Raw genomic sequence first — 19,751 nt, 5'->3', positions numbered from 1 at the left:
CAGCACTTGAGTTTTATTAATTTTGATGTCTGTCATGTGAAGAATGTCTCTCACAAAACTAAAGCTGGACGTACATGCTTAAACATTCTGATCCGTGTCCTCTCTGTCCTCCACAGTCAGAGGTACTGCATGTGTAATCCCGACGTCGTTCAGCAGTTTCACAACCCGGACACCATTTTCATCTTGGCCTTCGCCGTGGTCCTCCTCAACACCGACATGTACTCCCCCAATATCAAACCGCATCGCAAGATGGGCCTTGACGACTTCATACGCAATCTAAGAGGTGAGCACGCTCCAACCGTGCATTGGCTCCGTGTTGTGTAACAGAAGCTGGAGATGTTTTCATTTTCATGGCCAGTGGTTTTATGAGCATAGAGTCTGACTAAATATAGTAACCACATGCATACACACGGACAGCCAACCCTCTCAACTGCCTGTCGTAAGGACGTCTATTGAACTCCAGCGCTTAAAGAATAATGAGGACAATGGAAAAATGAGTGGAGGCCGGGAGAAGTCAAAGTCATTCGTGCTCTTTCTCATTGGCTTCACAATCACATTTTTTTTTTTGAGGGACGGCACCTTGAACTAAGATTAATTTACTCAAAGAAGCTGAAGAGATTTCTTTTATCTGACTCTGAGCTCTGCTCCTGAAACATAAAATCCTCTCGCCTAATTAGGAATAACTGCATATTATGTTTTACCTACTCATAAGAATCTAATTCATCATATTTTATAGTTAATGCAGCTTAAAGAAGATTATTTTCATGTATATTTTAAAGCCCTCTCTTGTAACCCTTTAACACTGCCGGTGACGCTTAAACATAAAATCTTTAACAAAGTGTAAATTTTCAACAATTAACGACTTCAGAATCTGCTGGAATTATGTTGATCGTGTTAACAATTAAAAATTACAGTAAATCAAAGAACATAAACACTGGAGCTCCGGTGTTAAAGGGTTAATATTTGTGTAGTGTGTCCAAATTTGGACGTATTTGTGCTTCTAATTCCTGCAAACATTCAAGCTAACAGGCAATCTATCCTGTAATGATTAATCAACTTATTTAATTTTAAATTAATCAGTTTATATGTACAATTTAATAAGATCGATCTTTCTGAAACAAGTTAGTTATCAAATTAAACTGAGTAAATTGTTTCAAAATGAATAAAATAAATTTTAAACTACAGAAAAGGAATTTTATGAAACTAAACTATGATATTTATTCTTGTTTATTTATTTGTTTGTACACATTTAATTTAGATTTGATTATCTTGCAAGAAATAGAAGATATGTGGTATTTATCTCTGAGTCCCACTGGTTACATTTTTGACTAAAGATGTCCTGGATCGATTATAGGTCAGTGAATCGGTGATTTGAGAACTTTTCAATTGTGTGAATTCTTCAAAGCATTCACACTATAGTGATTCTCTTGCTCCCTTTGGTACGTTTTTCAGCAAGTAAAAACTTTCAGCGATATCAATATTCTGTCATCAAAACGTTCAGCTCATTCAGGACATTAATGGTTGTATTTTTGGTTTTAATAAACCTAATAGTTTTTGTAATATTGAACAAAATATACCCCATAGGAAATAATGAGAAAGTCTTCATATTTTGTGTTTTTAAGTAGATTAGCAACAAACCTTCAAATGCATTCATGGGGTAGCTATCTTTTATGGTAATTAAAAATATATATATTATATGTTATATTAGCATTATGCTAGCTCATTTGGGTAACTTGGCATCTACTGAGGTTTTTTTAATGCTATTTTGGAGTTTAGCTAATGTTTTAGCAACAGGCTAACATTTTGACTAAATCGGTTTACTGAAGAATTCTAGGCTATTTTGGAGTTAAGCTAGTATATAGGCAATGTGCTAGCTTTTTTTTTTTTTTTTGGATAATTTGGCATATACTGAGGTTTTTTTAAAGCTAATTTGGAATTTACACAATACTTTTTAGCATCATGCTATTGTTTTTGACTACTTTGTTATCTTCTGAGGTTTTTATGGGCTAATTTAGAGTTTAGCTTCTATTTTAGCAACAGGCTAATTTCTGTCTAATTTAGTTTACTGAGAAATTTTAGGCTATTTTGGAGTTTAGTTATTATTTAAGTAACGTGCTAGCTTTTTTGTGGCTAATTTGGCATCTACTACGGTTTTTGGGGCTAATTTGGAGTTTAGCTCATATTTAAGTAACACAGTAAATATTTTTACAAAATTGGCTTGTATTGGGAATTTTTAAGCAATTATACTACAATTTTTTTTCAAAAATGTAGTTCCACTTCAGCGCTCTTTCATAGTTCTTTAACAAAATTTCCAGTCATTTAGCAAATTTAATATTTTGCAAATAGCTTTTGCGTTTTTGGCAAATTCCTTCAGCAAATGAAGTCAACTGTGTCACTATTGTCAGCAATGAGCTTAAGCATTTTCCGCGACTACTTTCAGCAAAAACATTCACACTAGCATTATTAATGCAACTTTTCTAGTTATGAAATGGATTGCACTGTTGTTAAAATAAATAACATTAGATAGTCATCCTATGTGGTGAATAAAAAAAGCTCTTTAAAAAATGGCACTATCACTTTTCCTGCTGTGATTTGTGTTGTCTGAAACCAGTCACACATGTTGGCTCTGTAAATCTTCTGTAATCGTCTCCATGCCCTTTAAAACACTTCGTGCATCGTCTCTGACCATTTGATAACATTTTCTATTTGATGATGCCACGAACCGTTGACATTTATGAGATGTGGGCTTGTTGCCCTGAGGAGTTTTTTCACACAAGCAGATTGTTTCTATTTTTTATTAAAGCAATCACAGGCGTCATTTATTTGTGAATTTGAATTGCATCCATGTTTGCAGCCACATTGCTGCCACTCTTTATCCAAAAACTGTTGCGTTTCAATTTTTCTGTGTATCCCTGTAGTTGTGCCAAATTCGGAGCTCAGGTCACATTTCAATACATCTGCTGATCTCATATCAGTCAGCCGTGTCCTTTCTTCAGCTTGTTACTCTCATAAAGAGCACTCTATTAAAAGGGCTCTCGCCCACACACCTTGGCTGCTTCTTTCTCGAGCTGCGTTACAACCCTCCTCCACCCCAGCTCCTTCTCTTTAAACTGTGTCTGGCTTAATCAGTGTCATCTTGTCATTGAAGCTGCTCCATTTTGTTCTCTGGAGTCTGGTGCTGCTCTCCCTGCCTCGGGCGGTCTACCTTTGCACGCAGAAGGGTGTTCCAGAGCACAGACATATTTCTGAATGTTTAACTCAATGATTGCTTATACAATTTGCTATAACCGTCACGCTGACAAACTTTATTTGAGCTCTTTACTATTGTCCTGAGATAAGCACCTTGTCTGGGTCTCCTTGTTACTACTCTTTAAGATTCTGCAGCAAAGTGGCAAATCAGAACTGCTGAAATACCAACTTTGATTAGAGTTTTTGATAGAAGTTACTCTGTAACTGCAGCTGCCACATTTACATTTTATGCCCAAAATCTAATAATTGGGTTTGAGAATTCCTGTGTGAAACTAAAAATGTCTTTGTGAAGACTTTTGAGTCAGTACTTTTATTGTTGACTTTAGATCAAAATCACAACTCCTAATTTTGATTTCATTCTCTCTCTGCGGTTCTGATTGGGACATGCTTTTCATTTTTAGTTTGAGGAGAAGTGCTGCATTCACATCAATTTCTCACATAAAACAGAATATCTGCAGAGGCTTAATGCAGTACATACAGAGATGCTGTCAGGAAAGCTGGCCGTTATCTAAACACAGGTGCACAGAAATTTTACGTAAGAATTTACAAAAAAAATAGGCAAAAAGTACTTTGACTTTTGTTTGAAACTGTTTTTAAAAGGAAATGTTGTTTTCATGTTCTAACTGTAATTAATATGTTTTTTTTCTCTTGGCCCGGACTCCCTTGTAATAGAGATTTCTTTATTGGGATTTCCTGGGTAAATATTGATTTCTAAAATAAATAAATAAAAAACAAGCCAAAAACCTTGAATTATGACATGATAAAAGAATGAGAGTCAGAGGATCTGTCAGTGAACAACTGAAACACACAGACGTACGTAACGTTTATTAGCGATCAACAGAAACAGCTGGGATCAACATGTCTGGAAACAGAACATAACTAAACTAAAAGCATTACTTAAGTCAAGAAATCCACAACACGCGTATTCTAGGATAGCCAGATTGACGTCTGGTTGTGACGAAGAGGCTGAGAGGTTAAGATCCATTAGCAAACGGTTGAATGGAACAGAGCAAGTGCAAGACATAGACAGCGTCAAAAAGGCAGGCACTGGTCAAATCCTCAGAGGCGAGGCAGAGGAACAAATAAACAGGCGTGGGTCAAAAACACGAAGAATCAAACCAGGGAAAACTGCTCAGACGGAAAGATAAACAAGACTTCGCACTGAAGTTGAGGCTGAAGTGGGTATAAATGATGATGTTCTGATGAGGATGATGATGATCAGCTGTGCATGGAGAAGACTGAAGCGGTGGCTGATGGGAGTTGTATTGAGGAAGGTACTGAAGATGGTAGTACTCAGGAGAGGGGTCCCTCTGGTGGTTGGAGGAAGACATGGCTGAGTGAGTCCTGACACTGGTCATCTAGTCGATTTTAACAGCCCTCATCAAGTGGCTGCTCTGCTACCGTCTGATTGTTAGGAATCAGACATTAGCAGCAGGGCGGCAGCACAGTGGGGGGGTAGCAGTCTTAAACCATCCGATTATCAAACGATTTCAGGGACCTTGTATCAGTCAATCATCCCCCTGCTGTCTTCCTGCCACCCGTCTGTCACTGGACTGCCACCATGCGACCTCCTCCACTGTCCGATATAAGAAAATCCTCCAGTTTGCCATAAAATTTTGACTTTTTTAAAACCTTTGTGGACCACGTAACAATGCAACTGCTGTCTCCTGATTACAAATGCTGCCAAATTTGCAGAAAACTTGTGTTTATGTGGCTGCATTGTGGCATTTTGGGACATGTGACTATAGTCGGTGTGCAGAGCCATTTAAGTTGATTACTCACTGACCACAACCGAGTAGGAGAAACACATCCTTAAGAAAAATAAGACTTTGTATTTATGTTATTTTAATGAAACAAATTATGAACAAACTTTAATAGAAAATAGATTGTTTTTCTCAAATATGAAACAGTTTATAGTGCTTAACAGAGGTTGACAAGACTTCCTTTCAAAATAAAAGACTTCCTGTATCACACAGAATAAATCTAGTGGTCTAAATTAAACACTGGAAAAAAAAACATGTTATTTTTTTTATTTTTTTTTATGTTTTTGGTGTTTCTTGCCAGAAAATCATAAATCTAAGTATCTGAAATTAAAATAGAGCTAATTAACTGTATTTTTTTAACCATAAGGCACATTTTAAACACTGACATTTGTCAAAATGTTCAGTTCTTGAGTATTGAATCACTATGGCTGCTGTGCTTTGGAGTTATTTCACTTTTTTAAACTAAAAGCTTTGTATTTTTCTTTAACCAGAGAGCCACAATGGAGGGGTAGAAGAGCCAGACGTGGCTCTGGAGCCCTGGTCTAAGCTTATTAAAGCACCAAACCTCACAATGGACATATCAATTTTTTACAATTCCACAAAGTTTTGCATAGTCATGCCAAAAGAAGTAAAAAAATACAAGAAAAGCCTCAAAAACAAGTTATGTTTTGCTCTACATGCTCATAAATTAAGCACAAGCGTATAATTATTGCATGTGCTGCTGTCACGGAGGATGACTAAGGATGTGACAGCCACTCCGGCACTGAATTCTCCTAGGTGTGGATGACGGAGCAGACATCCCCAGGGAGATGGTCGCAGGCATTTATGAAAGAATTCAGCAGAGAGAGCTGCGCTCAAATGAAGACCATGTCACTTATGTGAGCCGCGTGGAGCAGTCTATCCTGGGCCTGAAAACGGTGAGTAATCCCTTTATAAAAGTCTCCCTGGTTTCAGCACTGCCATCATCCATCTTCCCCTCTCTTTTTCTCCTCATTTCAGAATTTTTTAGCACAGCCTCCTTCCTCATGTGCCATGCATTATCTTGCTAGAGTGTGACTCCCGCTTTGCACTAACTGTCATCTCCATCCGGTTAACCTCTTTTTCACAGATCCTTGCTGTGCCCCACAGACGCTTGGTTTGCTGCTGTCGTCTGTTCGAGGTCCCTGATGCTAACAAACCTCACAAACAGAAACTGTCCCAGCTCCAGAGAGAGGTCTTCCTTTTTAATGACCTGCTACTGGTAAGACTAGAAACATAGTGCCTGTAAACATGAATGGAATTTAAAAAGTTGATCATGTTTGTGTGTTTTGTTCATGCAGATCTTGAAGTTGTGTCCCAAAAAGAAAAGCTCAGCCTCTTACACCTTCTGTAAAGCTATGGGGCTGCTGGGAATGCAGTTTCACCTCTTCAGCAATGAGTGTAAGATCCAAATTCTGTTTTAAAATATATTTTTTGGGGTCATAATCAGCAGTTCCTGAAAAGAGGACGAAATGTTTGAAGACATTTGACACAGATCAAGAACAGGTCATCAACTAACTGGAGATCCTTCAAAGTTTTACTAAGTTAAAAAACACTTTTTTATTAGTTGTGGTGCGCTAGCTGGTGTTCCTTAACTCTGTAAAATTGAAATTGTTACAGTTAGGAAGATGCTCCCAAATGAATGGATGTTTAAGCTTTTTCTGATTGAAAGTTCCCTAAAAAGTCAAAGTGGTCACAGAACAGACTTCTAGTTCTGTAGAATCCGGAAGAATTTGTAGGATAAAGCAAGTTTTTGACATAATAGCAAAGAAAGAACACATCAGAATTTAATTTTAAAGACCCACCCCAATCAAAATCGTGATTTTTGTGTTTTTCACATGCATAATGGAGGACATATTTAAAACTTAAGATTAAAACTGCATTTCTGAGTATTTTTTATTCAAATCGTGTTGAAAACAAAATGCTAATTTGTGCAAAAAAAGGTCACTTGTGCCCACAAAATGCTAATAAAATGCTAAGTTTGTGGCCTCAATATACTCATTTGAGCAGACAAAACATGAATTCTTGGTCACTAGTTATTAATTTAAGGAAACAATTAGTTGTTGTTTTTATTTGCACAAAATGAAAATGTGTGCACACAAAATATTTGCTTTTGTACAAAATGCTGATATAGATACACAAAATGCTAATAAAAAAGCTAATGTGTGGTCACAAAATACTAATTTGTGAACAAATTGCTAATTTGTTTAAAAAAAAAGCTACTTTTTTTGCTTGCAAAATTATTATTTTTTTTGCACAAAATCCTAATTTGTTCTTATGAAAGGCAAAGAGCCCACAAAATTAAAATTACACTCAAAGTACTAATATGCTCACAAACTGCTAATGCTAGTTTGCTGTATTTATAATAATTTTTCTCACGCTAATGCTAACTTGGGCTTGGGAGTTGCTATGAACTAGTAAGAGAAAGCGTAAACAAAGGAAAGCTGGGAATATAGAGGAGGCTAACCTCTGTGCCAACAGTCCCGCCAAAAACTCAAGAGGCGAACTTCTAATGAGCTCCTGCTGCTCTGCAGAAAATAGGTCTTAAAAAACAACACAGGTTTTTTGATTTTGGCTAAAAACTGCATATTCATTATTTAAAAACCACTGAGAACACTTTTACAATAGAAAAACATATATAGTTGGAGTCAGACATTTATGGTTTCTATAGAAGTAGCATGTTGACATTTATTTTACACTTCAAAATAGAATCGTTAAAGAGAAATCCATAAGCAGGAGTTGGTCTGTGCAGGAGTCTGCAACCTTCAACAGTCAAAGAGCCATTCAGGCTGGTTTTCCATTGTCCAGAACTCGTTTCCCTCTATGGAAAACCCAACATTCCTTTATATTTATGTTGCTTTTATGACATTTATAACTGAATTTGTGCTATTTTGAAAGCAAATATGGTGTTTTATTCTCCCTATGAATTTGGTTTTTATCTCTTGAGAAAGATAAACTCTTTTAGAAATATTACAGTTAGTACTACATCTACTGCAGCAAATATACTTCAACAAAAAATCTTATACAGTGTTAATCAACAAAGATCTTTTCTTTTATTATTTATAGGTCTACTTTGGTGGGGCATAATCCTTCTCCCAACTTACTAATATTAACCTGAAAATAAATGACTTTAATGGTTTAAAATCCAGTTTAATGTTTTAAAAATGCATATTTTTCTCTTTTTTCCTTTCGGATAGAAACTAAACATTTTTTACAGCGCAAGATAATTAAAGAATTTCAAACTTTTTATCAATAATTTGCTCCATTTTTTAAATCTGTGCATTCAGGAGGAAATTGAAAGCCTCTTGATTTAATGTAATATCAACAGTAGTATATATATATAAAAACTTGACAAAATTTATCTTAGGAGCCTTTTAGCTAAAAATGTATGAATCTAACGAACTAGATTTAAATCAGTGCTACATTTTATTTTATTTTTTCAGTCAAAGAGCCTCAGTAAAGCATGTAAAAGTGGTTTCAGAGCCTCAGCAGCTCACCCCTGATGTATGGTATCAAACTTCACTGGGGGGCAAATAAAAATTTAGAGGTGAGGACTTCTAAAAATTCAAAGTTTTAACCCGTTCACCTCGTTTGACGCCAATTTACAACATAAACTCCATTTAATTTAGTAAAACTTTGAACGGAAAGAATATTTTTCTATTGGAAATCAAGGGGTTAAGATTAAACCCCACAGGTTGTCAAGTAAATCCATACCCACAGTAATAGAAATGTAACCAGGAATAACAAAAAAAAAGATATTTGGTTGCATTTTTCAGAGTAAAAGCCTCCACATGAACAGATCTGACCATCAGTGTAATAACTCGAGATTTTGCCAGCCCAACTGCAGCCTTCTATGAGATAGCAACAGAGCTGATGCATTTTAAAAGGATCCACAGCATGCATAATTTACTCAGGAATCAAAGATATAGTGAAAACACTTTCTTCTTTCTGCTCCTTGGGCTTCTCATCAGACTATGCCCATGGTATCACCATGATGAGTCCATTTACCTCAGAGAAGAAGCAGCTGGTGAGTTTCTGCTCTCCGAGCGGAGAGGAGCTCAGGAAGTTTGCAGAGGAGCTCAGAGAAGCCATTGCAGAAGTCAATGAGATGGAGCAGATCCACATACAGTGTAAGGAAAAACTCCACACCTGCAAGAAGCAGCAACAACAAAAATGTTGCACGTTTTAAATGTTTTTCCTCTTTTGTTTCAGGGGAATTGGAAAGGCAACAAGGCATCCAGCCACACAGCTTACACACAAATGGTGGACAAATGGACATGCACACAATACACAGCTCCCCCTCAGGTGCTGGTTTTGCTTGTGCATCATAATATAGAATATCCTAAGTACATGTCAGCGCTATGGATGAGAGCCTGTTTCTGGCTCTCTGGGTGTGTATGTGTCTGCCGCCTCACAATCGGACCCGTTTCTCCCCACAGGCCAGCAGGATCCGTATGATAAAACCAGCAACAACAACACAGTAGAGGTGAGTGCCTAAGCTGCTCTCGTCTCCCTCAGGTAAGTATCACCGCCTCCAGCTACGCGTGTGTACTTTAGTATGTGAGCATATGTGACTCCATGAGTAGTGAGAGGAGTATCCAAACAGAGACGAGGAACAAAAAACACACACATGTAGAACACACAAACAAAAATATGACAAGAAATTCAGGAAAATGGGCTATATATTATGAAACTCTTGACATAACATAAGAATTTGTTGCCTCAATGTAGACATTTGTGGCAATGAATTAGTCATTTGTGCACCCAAATTTATATTTCGTGGTCACAAATTAGCATTTTGTAGGCACAAATTTGTGGTATGACTAACTATTTTGTGCACACAAATTATTTATTCAAATATTTATTTGTGTAGATTCATATCTTAGTATCTTTAACTCCTACTATAAATTAATAAATATACAAAAAGGTGATTTATTTGTGTAAAATGCTCATTTATGCCCACAAAATGCTAATAAAATGTTTATTTTCTGTCCACAAAACACTAACCTGTGGCCTCGGGACGCTAATTTGGGTGCATAAAATATTTTTCTTGGCTGCTATCAGTTTGAGGTAAAAAAAAACACATTTTTTTCTTATGCACAAAAGGAACAATTGTGCTCGCAAAATGCTAATTTGTGCAAAAAAAAAGGTGATTTGTGCCCACAAAATGCTAATAAAATGCTAAGTTTTGGCTGCAAAACACTAAATCGTGGCCTCAGTATGCTAATTTAAGCAGACAAAATATTAATTCTTGGTCACTAGTTATTGATTTAAGGGAACAATTAGTTGTTTTTATACGCACAAAATGAAAATGTGCTCACAAAATGCTAATAAATAAGCAAACCTGTGGTCACAAAATCCTAATTTGTGAACAAATTGCTAATTTCTTTAAAAAAAAGCTTGCAAAATTACATTTTTTCTGCACAAAATACTAATTTGCTCTCACAGAATACAAAGTCCCCACAAAATAAAAAATCGTACACTCAAAGTACTAGTATGTGCTCACAAACTGCTAATGTGCCCCACAAAAATGCTACTTTTTGTGCTTAAAAAACTGAAAGATTTTGCACAAAATGCTTATTTGTGCTCACAATTGTTTTTTTTCCAAATGTCTAATTTTTGTCATCAAAATGCCCATTTGTGCCCACAGAAAAAAAAAAAAAAGCTAATTTGTGGTTACAAACATTTTGGCCTTAGTACGCTAATCTGAGCGCACAAAATATTCATTTTTGGCCACTAGTTATAAACTTGGGGGAACAATTACTCTTTTTTTGCACAATTGAAAATTTGTGTAAACACAATACTAATTTGTTTCCTCAAAATGCAACAAAAATGCTAATTTCTGGCCTCAAAATGCTAATTTGAGCTCACAAAATACCAATTTTTGACCACTAGTTATTAGTTTGAGGTAAAAATGTGTTTCATTTTTGAACGTCATGTCCAGGTTTCCATATTGTACAGTGATCAGAGCTATCGATAACATAATTAAGAAGTGTCGACACCCACGACTGGTGTGAAACTGTATAAAAAAAAATCATTAAGCATCGAATTTCAAAGGCCTTCTTAACAAGAATGAGACAAGAAGCGTAGCTAAAGACCATGAAAGAGTCTGTGTGATTAGATGAAGATTCTGAAAAAAAGGGTCTTTTTACTTGAGTTCTAAAGAGCTCCGCCTGTAGCACATCCCTACCGAACAGCTGACAATGCACAGACAGCTGAGAGGAGTCTCTCCCTTTAAAATACCATCTAAATGCACAGTAAATGTTGATTTTTGGTGTTTGTGTGGATGGTTCTCTGTAAACCAGCCCTTCCTGGAAGAAAAATGATTTTTTTACCCTAATAGTTTGCTCTGCCCATTCTCTCTTCTTTTCCTTGAGGTTGTCTATAGTGTGATAGGGAGACACCAAGCCCTCGGTGTCGTCTTCCTCCTCTCCTGGCACTCACTCTTACACACACAGACCCCTCCCACAATTACCCCTATATTTAGATTGATCTCTTATTGATGCACAATCCTTTTCTCCTCCTGGGCTGGTGTGCGTAAAAAGGGAAGCGGGTTGCGTTCTGCATGCGCTCGCTCTGCATGGTTCCACCTGCATGCCTGCATGCCCTTGTGCGTAACTCACCAGAGGGCTGCGTAGAGGCTGCGTTCAGGCTGGTAACTCTTCATGCATTCTCTGACTGTTCCTAAACTAGGTGTCAATTCACAACAGGCTGCAGACCTATCAGCTGAGCCACCCCAGCATTGAGCCCCCTCCCCTCGCCCTGACTGCGCCCCCCGCCCTGCTCAGCCCCGTCCAGCCCGGGGACCTCCGCCCAGAGACGCTCATCCAATGTCAGCAGATCGTCAAGGTGATCGTCGTGGACCAGAGTGGGCGGGGCCGGATGGAGGCCTTCCTCAGCCAAGGCCCCGCCGCTCATCAGCTCATCCAGTCGGCCATGTCGACGCCTGTCCGGGTCAGAGAGGGAGACGGGCCCCAACCCCCCTTACCGCCGCCGCCTCCTCCTTACAACCACCCTCACCAGTTCTGTCCACCCGACTCACCCATGCCCCTTCACCACACCATCCCCCTCACCCGGCGACGCAACTCCAGCGGCTCTCGCAGCATTGTCTGAGCCAGGACCTTCACACCTGAACACTCTGAGCACATTTTAATACAAACCGCGTTGAGGCGGAGTCAGAAGAAGCAGCTCTGATGCCACTTTAAAAGACTTCTGTTCCCGAGATGTCATCCGATAACGGCCGTTTCCTCCCTCCTTTCATCCATTTTAACGTTCACTTTTAAATGCCAGCGTCTGACAAAACGCTTCTGTGAGTGTGGACCGTGAACAGTGACAGAAAAATCGACTTGAAGGGACACAGAGCTGGAAAACACTGAAGGACGCAGTTGTGCACAGTTTGCATCAGGGCAACAGTTTTCACGTCTTTCATCATTTCGGCTCTCCTTTGTTAGGTGGTGCATCGTGAGGAATTATTTCAGTGCAGCTAATTAATCTTTTTTTTTTCATTCTGCATAATGTAAAAAAAAAAAAAAAAGTACGGTAACTTTTTTGGTTCTTTTCCTTTCTAGGGAACAAATGATTAGTATGTGTGGAGCAGATTAAAATAACAGCCATGTCGACCCTTTCATGTGCAGTAACGTGAGCGCTTCTACTCACTAAAAACGTAAAGTCTGGGTGACAATCATGTTTCCATTCTGTGTTCTGCTAATCACGGGAGTGTTGCTCAGGAAGGACTGTGCTGCAAGTGTTTGTGTATTTACCTCTGAGCTGCAATAAGAGCAAAACGCTTCTGTTACTGTGTTAGCTTGCTTACTTGTGGGGTTGGTATGTTATTTGGACTAAAGGCCCCTCCAAAAAAAGAAAAAAAGAAAAAAAGAAATACATTTTGCACAATTGCCCTTATATGTAAACTAATGGGAAAGTTATTTTTGGATTGAGGCCACACGGAAATAAGTATAAAAAAAACGTTTATTGACTTCATTTCTGTGTTCAGTGTTGGCGGTACAGGCTTGAATCAATGCGTAGAGCATCACACAGAAAGTCCTTTTTTTCATTTTTTTCCTCCACAGAATATATTGGACATATTGTAAATAGATATAGATTTATTCTGAAAAAGTGATTGCATAGTGTGTGTATCTACGTATGTATTTGTACAGAGAAAAATCTAGTTTAAAGAAGAAAAAAAAAAAGAAAACTATAATTATTATAGCTACTATTCACAAAGTAATTTAGGGAGTGAACTAAACGCTACCGCCCCTATATGAGAGCCAGAAACAGGCAGCTTTTATAGAATATACTCCAGTTGCCATGGTAACAAGTCACTGACATTACAACTGATCAAAATTCATCAATCGATTACCGCATTATGTCATTACGAAGCGACGACTGTGTCACCTGTGAAGGTGTGTAAAGGGCTATGTTTTATTGGTCAACACAGTAAACACACACCCATACATGACACACACACACACGTGCACACACTGACCTACACAACATCTGCATAGCTGCCAAAGCAACAATAAACACACTTCCTGCTCGGCTTGTCCAGTCAGCAGTCCCACTTTATTTACTCTAGACTATAAACAGCATGTTTTCTTTTGTTTACGTCCAGAACACGGGAGGAGCTTGATCCTATGCTTGTGCCATCATTGTGGGGCATGTTGGGTTGATTGATGTCATTTTCTTCTCTCCTTCTCTATTTGCTCCTTGCTTCCTGCCCTTTTCCCCATGTCTTCTCTGTGGTTGTCATGGAGATGCACCAATCTGCATTCTCGCCGGAGCACCTTCATTTAATCTTTGCACCCTCACAATATTTTAGAGATGGAAATTTCTTAAAGAGCAACATATTTATTAATGGAATTTCTAATTTTTTTTCTGTTTGAAGAGAATAAAAGAATAAAGTAGTTTTTACTCTCAGTTTGGGTTGTTGTTGCTTGTTTTTAAATTATTGAGCAGCTGCATCTCCCTGCTTTTCTTTGGTATGGATCTGCAGCAGGTGTGCAGGAAAAAGGAGGTAATGAAGAAGCTTAGGGGAAATCAGCAAACACCCAAAAGCAAAAAGGAATCTCTGGTGTCATGAAGCTGCATGTGTTAATGTCTGTGGGCCAAACGAGACAAAACGCCTTTGTGGAGCAGATTATTGTGCTGTTTTCACATGACTATGAGTGCAATCAGCCCAAGGTCTTTTGTTTGCTATTTAAGTGGTGGAACAAGATGTCTGCTTCTTGAAGTCCTAAAGTCTGCAGCTGCAGGACGCAAAGGCTCTGCAGCACTTTTAATTGTGAAATTAAGTGAAGCAACAAAACAGCAACACAAACAAGGCTGTCATTTAAAAGAAGTCTGTTTCCCTTTTCTAAAGGCCACTACAAAAGAGAAGTTGTAAAAGTATTTTTAAAAAGTCAAAAATTTACAGGAATAAGCTTGTAAAATAATGAGAAATAAGTTAATTTTACAAAAGCAAAAATAACTAAATAAATGCTTTTGCTTTGTAAAGAAGACAAAACAAAAGTATTAGGGCTACAATGAAAGAAAATAAATTAAAATATGAGAATACAGTTTATATACAATTACAATTTATATATTTACAAGAATAAAGTCATGGAATTATTTTTTTAAGTCAATGTTTTACATTTCACAAAGTTGTAAAATACAAAAAAATAACTTCCAATTTTTCAAGAATAAACTCATTAAATATGGGGAAAAAAGTTCTAATTTAATGAGTATAAATGCATAAGATTATGAAAAAAAGTAGTCGGCTAACAAAACAAATAAAAAAAAGGTTTTTCTTAAAGTAAAATGAAGTATACCATGTAGTATTTGAGCCAAATTCAAAGAGAAAAAAAATAGTGAGAAAAAGTTGTACTAGCATTGAAATTTTCCATGAATAGTCGTGAAATTGTTATTATTATTTTTTGGAATCAACATTTTACAAGGATAAAGTTGTAAAATAACGGAAAAATTAAAAATTCTACAAGATTAAACTTGTCAAATATAAGAAAAAAATATAATTTTATAGAATAAACTTTTAAAATTGTGAGAAAAAAGTTTTAGGCTAATTTCACAAAGAAAAAAATGTTTTGTTTTAATAATGAAGACACACAATGGAGAACTGGGGCAACAATTAAAGAAAAAAATAACTTAATGTGTCAGAGTAAAGTTGTAAAAATATGAGAAAAAAGTCTAAAATTTACAAAAATAAAGCAATAAAATTATGAGAACATTTTTGGAGGATAAAGTTGCAAAATTATGAGAAAAAGTCAACCAAGTATTGAAACAAGAAAAAGAAAAAAGTTTGGTTTTATTTTTGCAAATCACTCCTGAGAAAGAACAACAGCTGGTAACAAACAGTTACAAAGAGAGTGAAAAAAAAATATTACAGTTTTGGCCAAATATATTATCTTAAAAAAACTCATACAACATGTTAAGTAAGTAAATATAGAAAGACAGTTTGTGCAAAGTACCTGCAGGATAATAGAGCAGACAGAATTCTCGTGGTAATTCTTCCTTGTCCATCTTTTTAAAAACTTGTCTTTCGCAGCAGGAAGAGAAAACTGGCTTGAATTGCAGCACTGAAGTGCAGCACCAAAGTTTTGTTCACCACTCGTAGTTTCACACATCCTCTGCTTCTTGAAGCTTTTCCCTTCCAGGAACTGGTCCAGTGCAATGTACTCACGGATGTCAGGTTTTCACATTGTCGTCTCCTCCCATTCTAGTTCAACATCACCTGAACGCCAAAAAACACTCATGAGGTGAGCAATGTGTGACGTATTTATCTGTGGACCTCCACGAACGCTGGTTACCTTCCATGTTATCCAGGGAGTCCATCTTCTCCAGAGCAGAGTAACTCACGAACCAGATGGACTGGCTGTTGCCTTTGTTGTTCAGAAGTTCTAGTGTACATTGGTGTAGGAAAATGTACTGCGCCTGAGAACACAAACATGTAAATGTGTTGGTTTTGCATGAAAAACAGATATTAGAACAGAAGCTTCTTATCAGAGGAAGTTATTTTAAAAGGCCTGTACCATGCAAAATCAACTTTTTGAGCTTTTAGGTGTATTAGAATGTTCATTCGTCACTATAAACAACCCCAAAGCGGTATTTTGATCTGAGTAATCTTCCAAAAACCTGCACTCTCAGCACTAATCACTCCCAACCCACAGCGGGTTCTCCAAGTTGATGTCACAATTTGAGGACAGCCCTTTTCAGGAAGAGTCTGCGCTGCAAGCCCCGCCCCCAGGCTATCACAAACACCCATTTTCGCCAGTCAGCCAATGGTGCACAGCCGCCAACTTTGTCGCTCAGCCACTAGCTTCGCTACTCAGCTAGCGGTGATCAGCATCTATCTTCACCGTTCAGTTAGCGGTGATCAGTCACCAACTTTGCCGCTCAGCTAGCGGTGATCAGTCACTAATTTCTCTGTTCAGCTAGTGGTGATCAGCTGCTAACTACTTTCCTCAATTAGCAGTAATAAGGCACTAGCTTCACTACTCATCTAGCAGCTAACTTTGCCGTTTAGCTAGAGGTGCTCAGCTGCTAACGTCTTTGCTCAGCTAGAAGTAATCAGCCACTAGCTTTGTTACTCAGCTAGCGATGATCAGCTGCTATCGTTGCCGTTCAGCTAGCGATGATCAGTCGCTAATTTCGCTGTTCAGCTAGAGGTGCTCAGCCGCAAACTCTGCCTCTCAGCTAGCAGTAATTAGCCACTAGCTTTGCTACTCATCTAGCGGTGATTAGCCGCTAACTTCACTGTTCATCTAGCGGTGCTCAGCCGCCAACTACTTTGTTCCGCTAGCGGTAGTCAGCCACTAGCTTCACCGCTCAGCCGGTCAGCTACCTCAGCACTAGCTTCGCCGCTATCGCTACAACCTGTTTAGCTACAACCTGTTTAGCGATGGTGATCAACCGCTGACGTTGCTGTTCAGCTAGCGGTGATCAGCCGCAAATTTCACTGTTCAGCTAGCGGAGATCAGCTGCTAACATTGCTGTACAGCTAGTGGAACTCCACCGCTAACTTTTTTTTTTCTCAGCTAGCAGTAATCAGCAACGGGCTTCATTACTCAGCTAGTGGTGATTAGCCAATAGCTTCGCTTCTTAGCTAGCGGTGATCAGGTCTTAACTTCGCCTTTCAGCTAGTGGTGCTCAGCCGCTAACTTCTTTGCTCAGCTAGCAGTGATCATCCACTAGCTTTGCTACTCAGCTAGAGGTGTTCAGTCACCAAATCTTTGCTCAGCTAGCGGTAGTCAGCCACCAGCTTCGCCGCTCAGCCACCATCCCCAGCTATCGTTACAACCTGCTTAGCGATGGCCGAGGCCACTAAAAGCAGATATATGATATGCACTTACATCTTCTCAAAAGTGGGTGAAATGCAGACTCAATGCAGAGGCCGGCTCTAGAATAATGTCATGAAATGGGCGGCACCCACAAGCAGCGAAAGGCCTTGCTTCAGAGATCGAAGCGTCTTACTGTCAGGAAGGTAAAAAACTCAAAAAAATAAAACATAGTTAATAAATATGTTGATCTTTAGTGTTCCAAAGGTAACATATGATCATATATATGTATATAGTTTACCCTGAAAGATTTAAGAAAAGCATGGGGCATTTAAAATAATGTGTCACAGTACGATTAAACCTTAAGATCCGCCAAAAATAACAGATTTAGGGCTTTAAAGTCGACTCTTCTGTTCTTGGTTGCTATTTTCAACCAATTCCCCTCTGGCACACTGTCACTCTTGCCAACTCCTTCACCTGTGTGTTCAGATGCCTCACTCTTATTCGAGTCCCTGCTAAACCATCTCTCCTTGCCAGAATGTTTTCTCAGCCTCTCCATTTTACCACGTTTTACCCCTTGCCACATCCATTTGTCGCTGCAACTCCCCCCAGCCTGCTGGCCTCCTGGTTTCTGTCAGTGTACCGACGACCATTCTCCAGCAGCTACAACATCTCAACCTTGCTGGGTAATTATCAGAGACTTGTTATCTTCTCCCGCTTGTTTTATCGATGACATTTGCCATCTAGTGTGGCTGCTGGAAATTCATTAAATCAGTCATGAGCTCCATTTCCTGCGTTTGGGTTCAGCACAAACCCCATCCAACCTCCCAGAGAGCTCGCTGATTAAAGTCCTTCCCCGGCACAGTGAGCCAACTTACTGAACGTGAGGAACTGAAATAATGATGTGTGGTAGCTCGCTCAGGAAAGTTTTCGTTTGCTATGTCGGAACAGCTCACTAAAGCGTGAGAATAAGAGAGGGCATTTATGAATATTAGCACATCATCCGACAGGCAATTAAGACGGGGAGGCATCAGAAGAGCAAATATGCCTTTAATCGTTCAAAATAAATCCAAACTTTAAAAATGATCAATGAGTTTGAAGTAATTTCTATAATGGGGATGCTTAAACGGCATTACTGTATTTTATTGACTGCAGCTCATAACACAATCTGTGAAGTTCTATTTATTCCCACGAGACGTTCAAGTCCAATTATCCAGATAATCTAAATGAAAGCATCTCTCTTCATAGTCTACTATTACAGTCAGCAGCAGCTATTTGTGCAGGATTAGCCGTTCTGTTCTATGACCCTGTTTTTAAGTTGCAAAACACAAAAAAAAGATAATCCGTTAATCTTTCTACTAGATCAGGTCGTGTCAATCACCTTTATCCTCAATTTTCTATTTGTTTACTCGCTTGTTACAAAGCACAACGGTTTTTTAAAACATGGCCTGCAGCGGTTTAATTTCTGATTGTAAAATCAGTTTGGATCCAACAGTTTAGCTTAAAGCCCAACCTCAGCATGGACTCGGTAACGTCTTCATAACCTGCTTCTTGACTTGATTACCTTTTTCCCACTCAGTTGGGTATGTATGGAGTTCAAACAGAACTGCAGCTCAGCACAGCCGGCAGCGGGGCTTTCTAATTGGACGACGGGGTTTGATCTGTTCCTCTTTGATTCAATTACCAGACATTTCAGATCTCTTTGGAGGCAGACCGAGCACTTCGGAAAAGGTAGTTTCAATGGTAATTTGTGGTCATTTAGGACAGTATAAAGCAGTTTGGCAAATATGTGTGATATTTTCAGAGTTTTGGAAACAAACAAAACTCTTTGCCTTAAAGTATGTAAAATAATATGATATTAAGTCAAATTCTGTATTTTAGACTTTAAGGCAAAGAGTTTTGTTAAGGTTGATCAGCTCAGATTTGGTCGAGAAAAAAAAGAAAAAAAATGTAATCTGGCTGTAATGCTTTAAAAAATGTATATTTGGTGGAGTTCTTTTGATAAAATGAATCTAAACAGTTTAATAGGTTAATATGCTCATTAATTAAATACTGAGTTTTAAAATTGATTGAAAATGATTACTTTTTGGGCTAGCAATAAACTAATTTGTATATAATAGTGCATCACAACAGGAGTGTGTTAAAAGCAAAATGAGGGTTTTTTCAGTGTGCAGTTTTTTTTTATATTCTACATTAAAGTTTAGCAATGTAAAGAAAATGTAGAGATACTTTTGATTTTTTATTTGAACAAATTTTATAGTGTATTTAAGATCCTGGAATCCAAAATATCTGGAGCAATTTTTCATGAAATGAAAATTATGGATGATAATCCTTCAGATTGACAACATAAAAGCAGGAGGCAATATTTAACAAAAAAAACTCAAAAAACTTAAATTTATAACTTGAAGTAATAAAAAAAAGGAAAAATAAGATGTATTTCCAGATGAATTCCCAT

At 38.0% G+C, this 19,751-nt stretch overlaps 2 protein-coding genes across 3 annotated transcripts in view; one reads left to right on the top strand and one right to left on the bottom strand.

Annotated features, from left to right (window-relative positions):
- The window catches only part of iqsec3b (IQ motif and Sec7 domain ArfGEF 3b), a 47,675-nt gene extending 33,729 nt beyond the window's left edge, over positions 1-13,946 (top strand). The window contains exons 8-15 of one of the 2 annotated variants that reach the window (XM_024282066.2): positions 117-283; positions 5,790-5,929; positions 6,121-6,252; positions 6,332-6,431; positions 9,002-9,160; positions 9,243-9,335; positions 9,470-9,516; positions 11,724-13,946. In XM_024282066.2, coding sequence (XP_024137834.1) covers positions 117-283; positions 5,790-5,929; positions 6,121-6,252; positions 6,332-6,431; positions 9,002-9,160; positions 9,243-9,335; positions 9,470-9,516; positions 11,724-12,143 — 1,258 coding nt within the window. In that variant the 3' untranslated portion in view covers positions 12,144-13,946. The remainder of the gene's footprint in view (positions 1-116; positions 284-5,789; positions 5,930-6,120; positions 6,253-6,331; positions 6,432-9,001; positions 9,161-9,242; positions 9,336-9,469; positions 9,517-11,723) is intronic. The other variant, XM_024282067.2, reaches the window with a different exon arrangement.
- Positions 13,947-15,308: 1,362 nt separating this feature from the next.
- Positions 15,309-19,751, bottom strand: part of ptprq (protein tyrosine phosphatase receptor type Q) — a 55,089-nt gene continuing 50,646 nt past the window's right edge. The window contains exons 58-59 of the mRNA XM_036212396.1: positions 15,830-15,953; positions 15,309-15,753 (exon numbers count right to left, since the gene is read on the bottom strand). Coding sequence (XP_036068289.1) covers positions 15,716-15,753; positions 15,830-15,953 — 162 coding nt within the window. The 3' untranslated portion in view covers positions 15,309-15,715. The remainder of the gene's footprint in view (positions 15,754-15,829; positions 15,954-19,751) is intronic.

The sequence above is a fragment of the Oryzias melastigma genome, linkage group LG6 (genome assembly GCF_002922805.2).
Source record: "Oryzias melastigma strain HK-1 linkage group LG6, ASM292280v2, whole genome shotgun sequence".
Lineage (NCBI taxonomy): Eukaryota > Metazoa > Chordata > Actinopteri > Beloniformes > Adrianichthyidae > Oryzias > Oryzias melastigma.
Note: the sequence above shows the minus strand (reverse complement) of the source record. Positions and strands in the feature narration are given on the sequence as shown.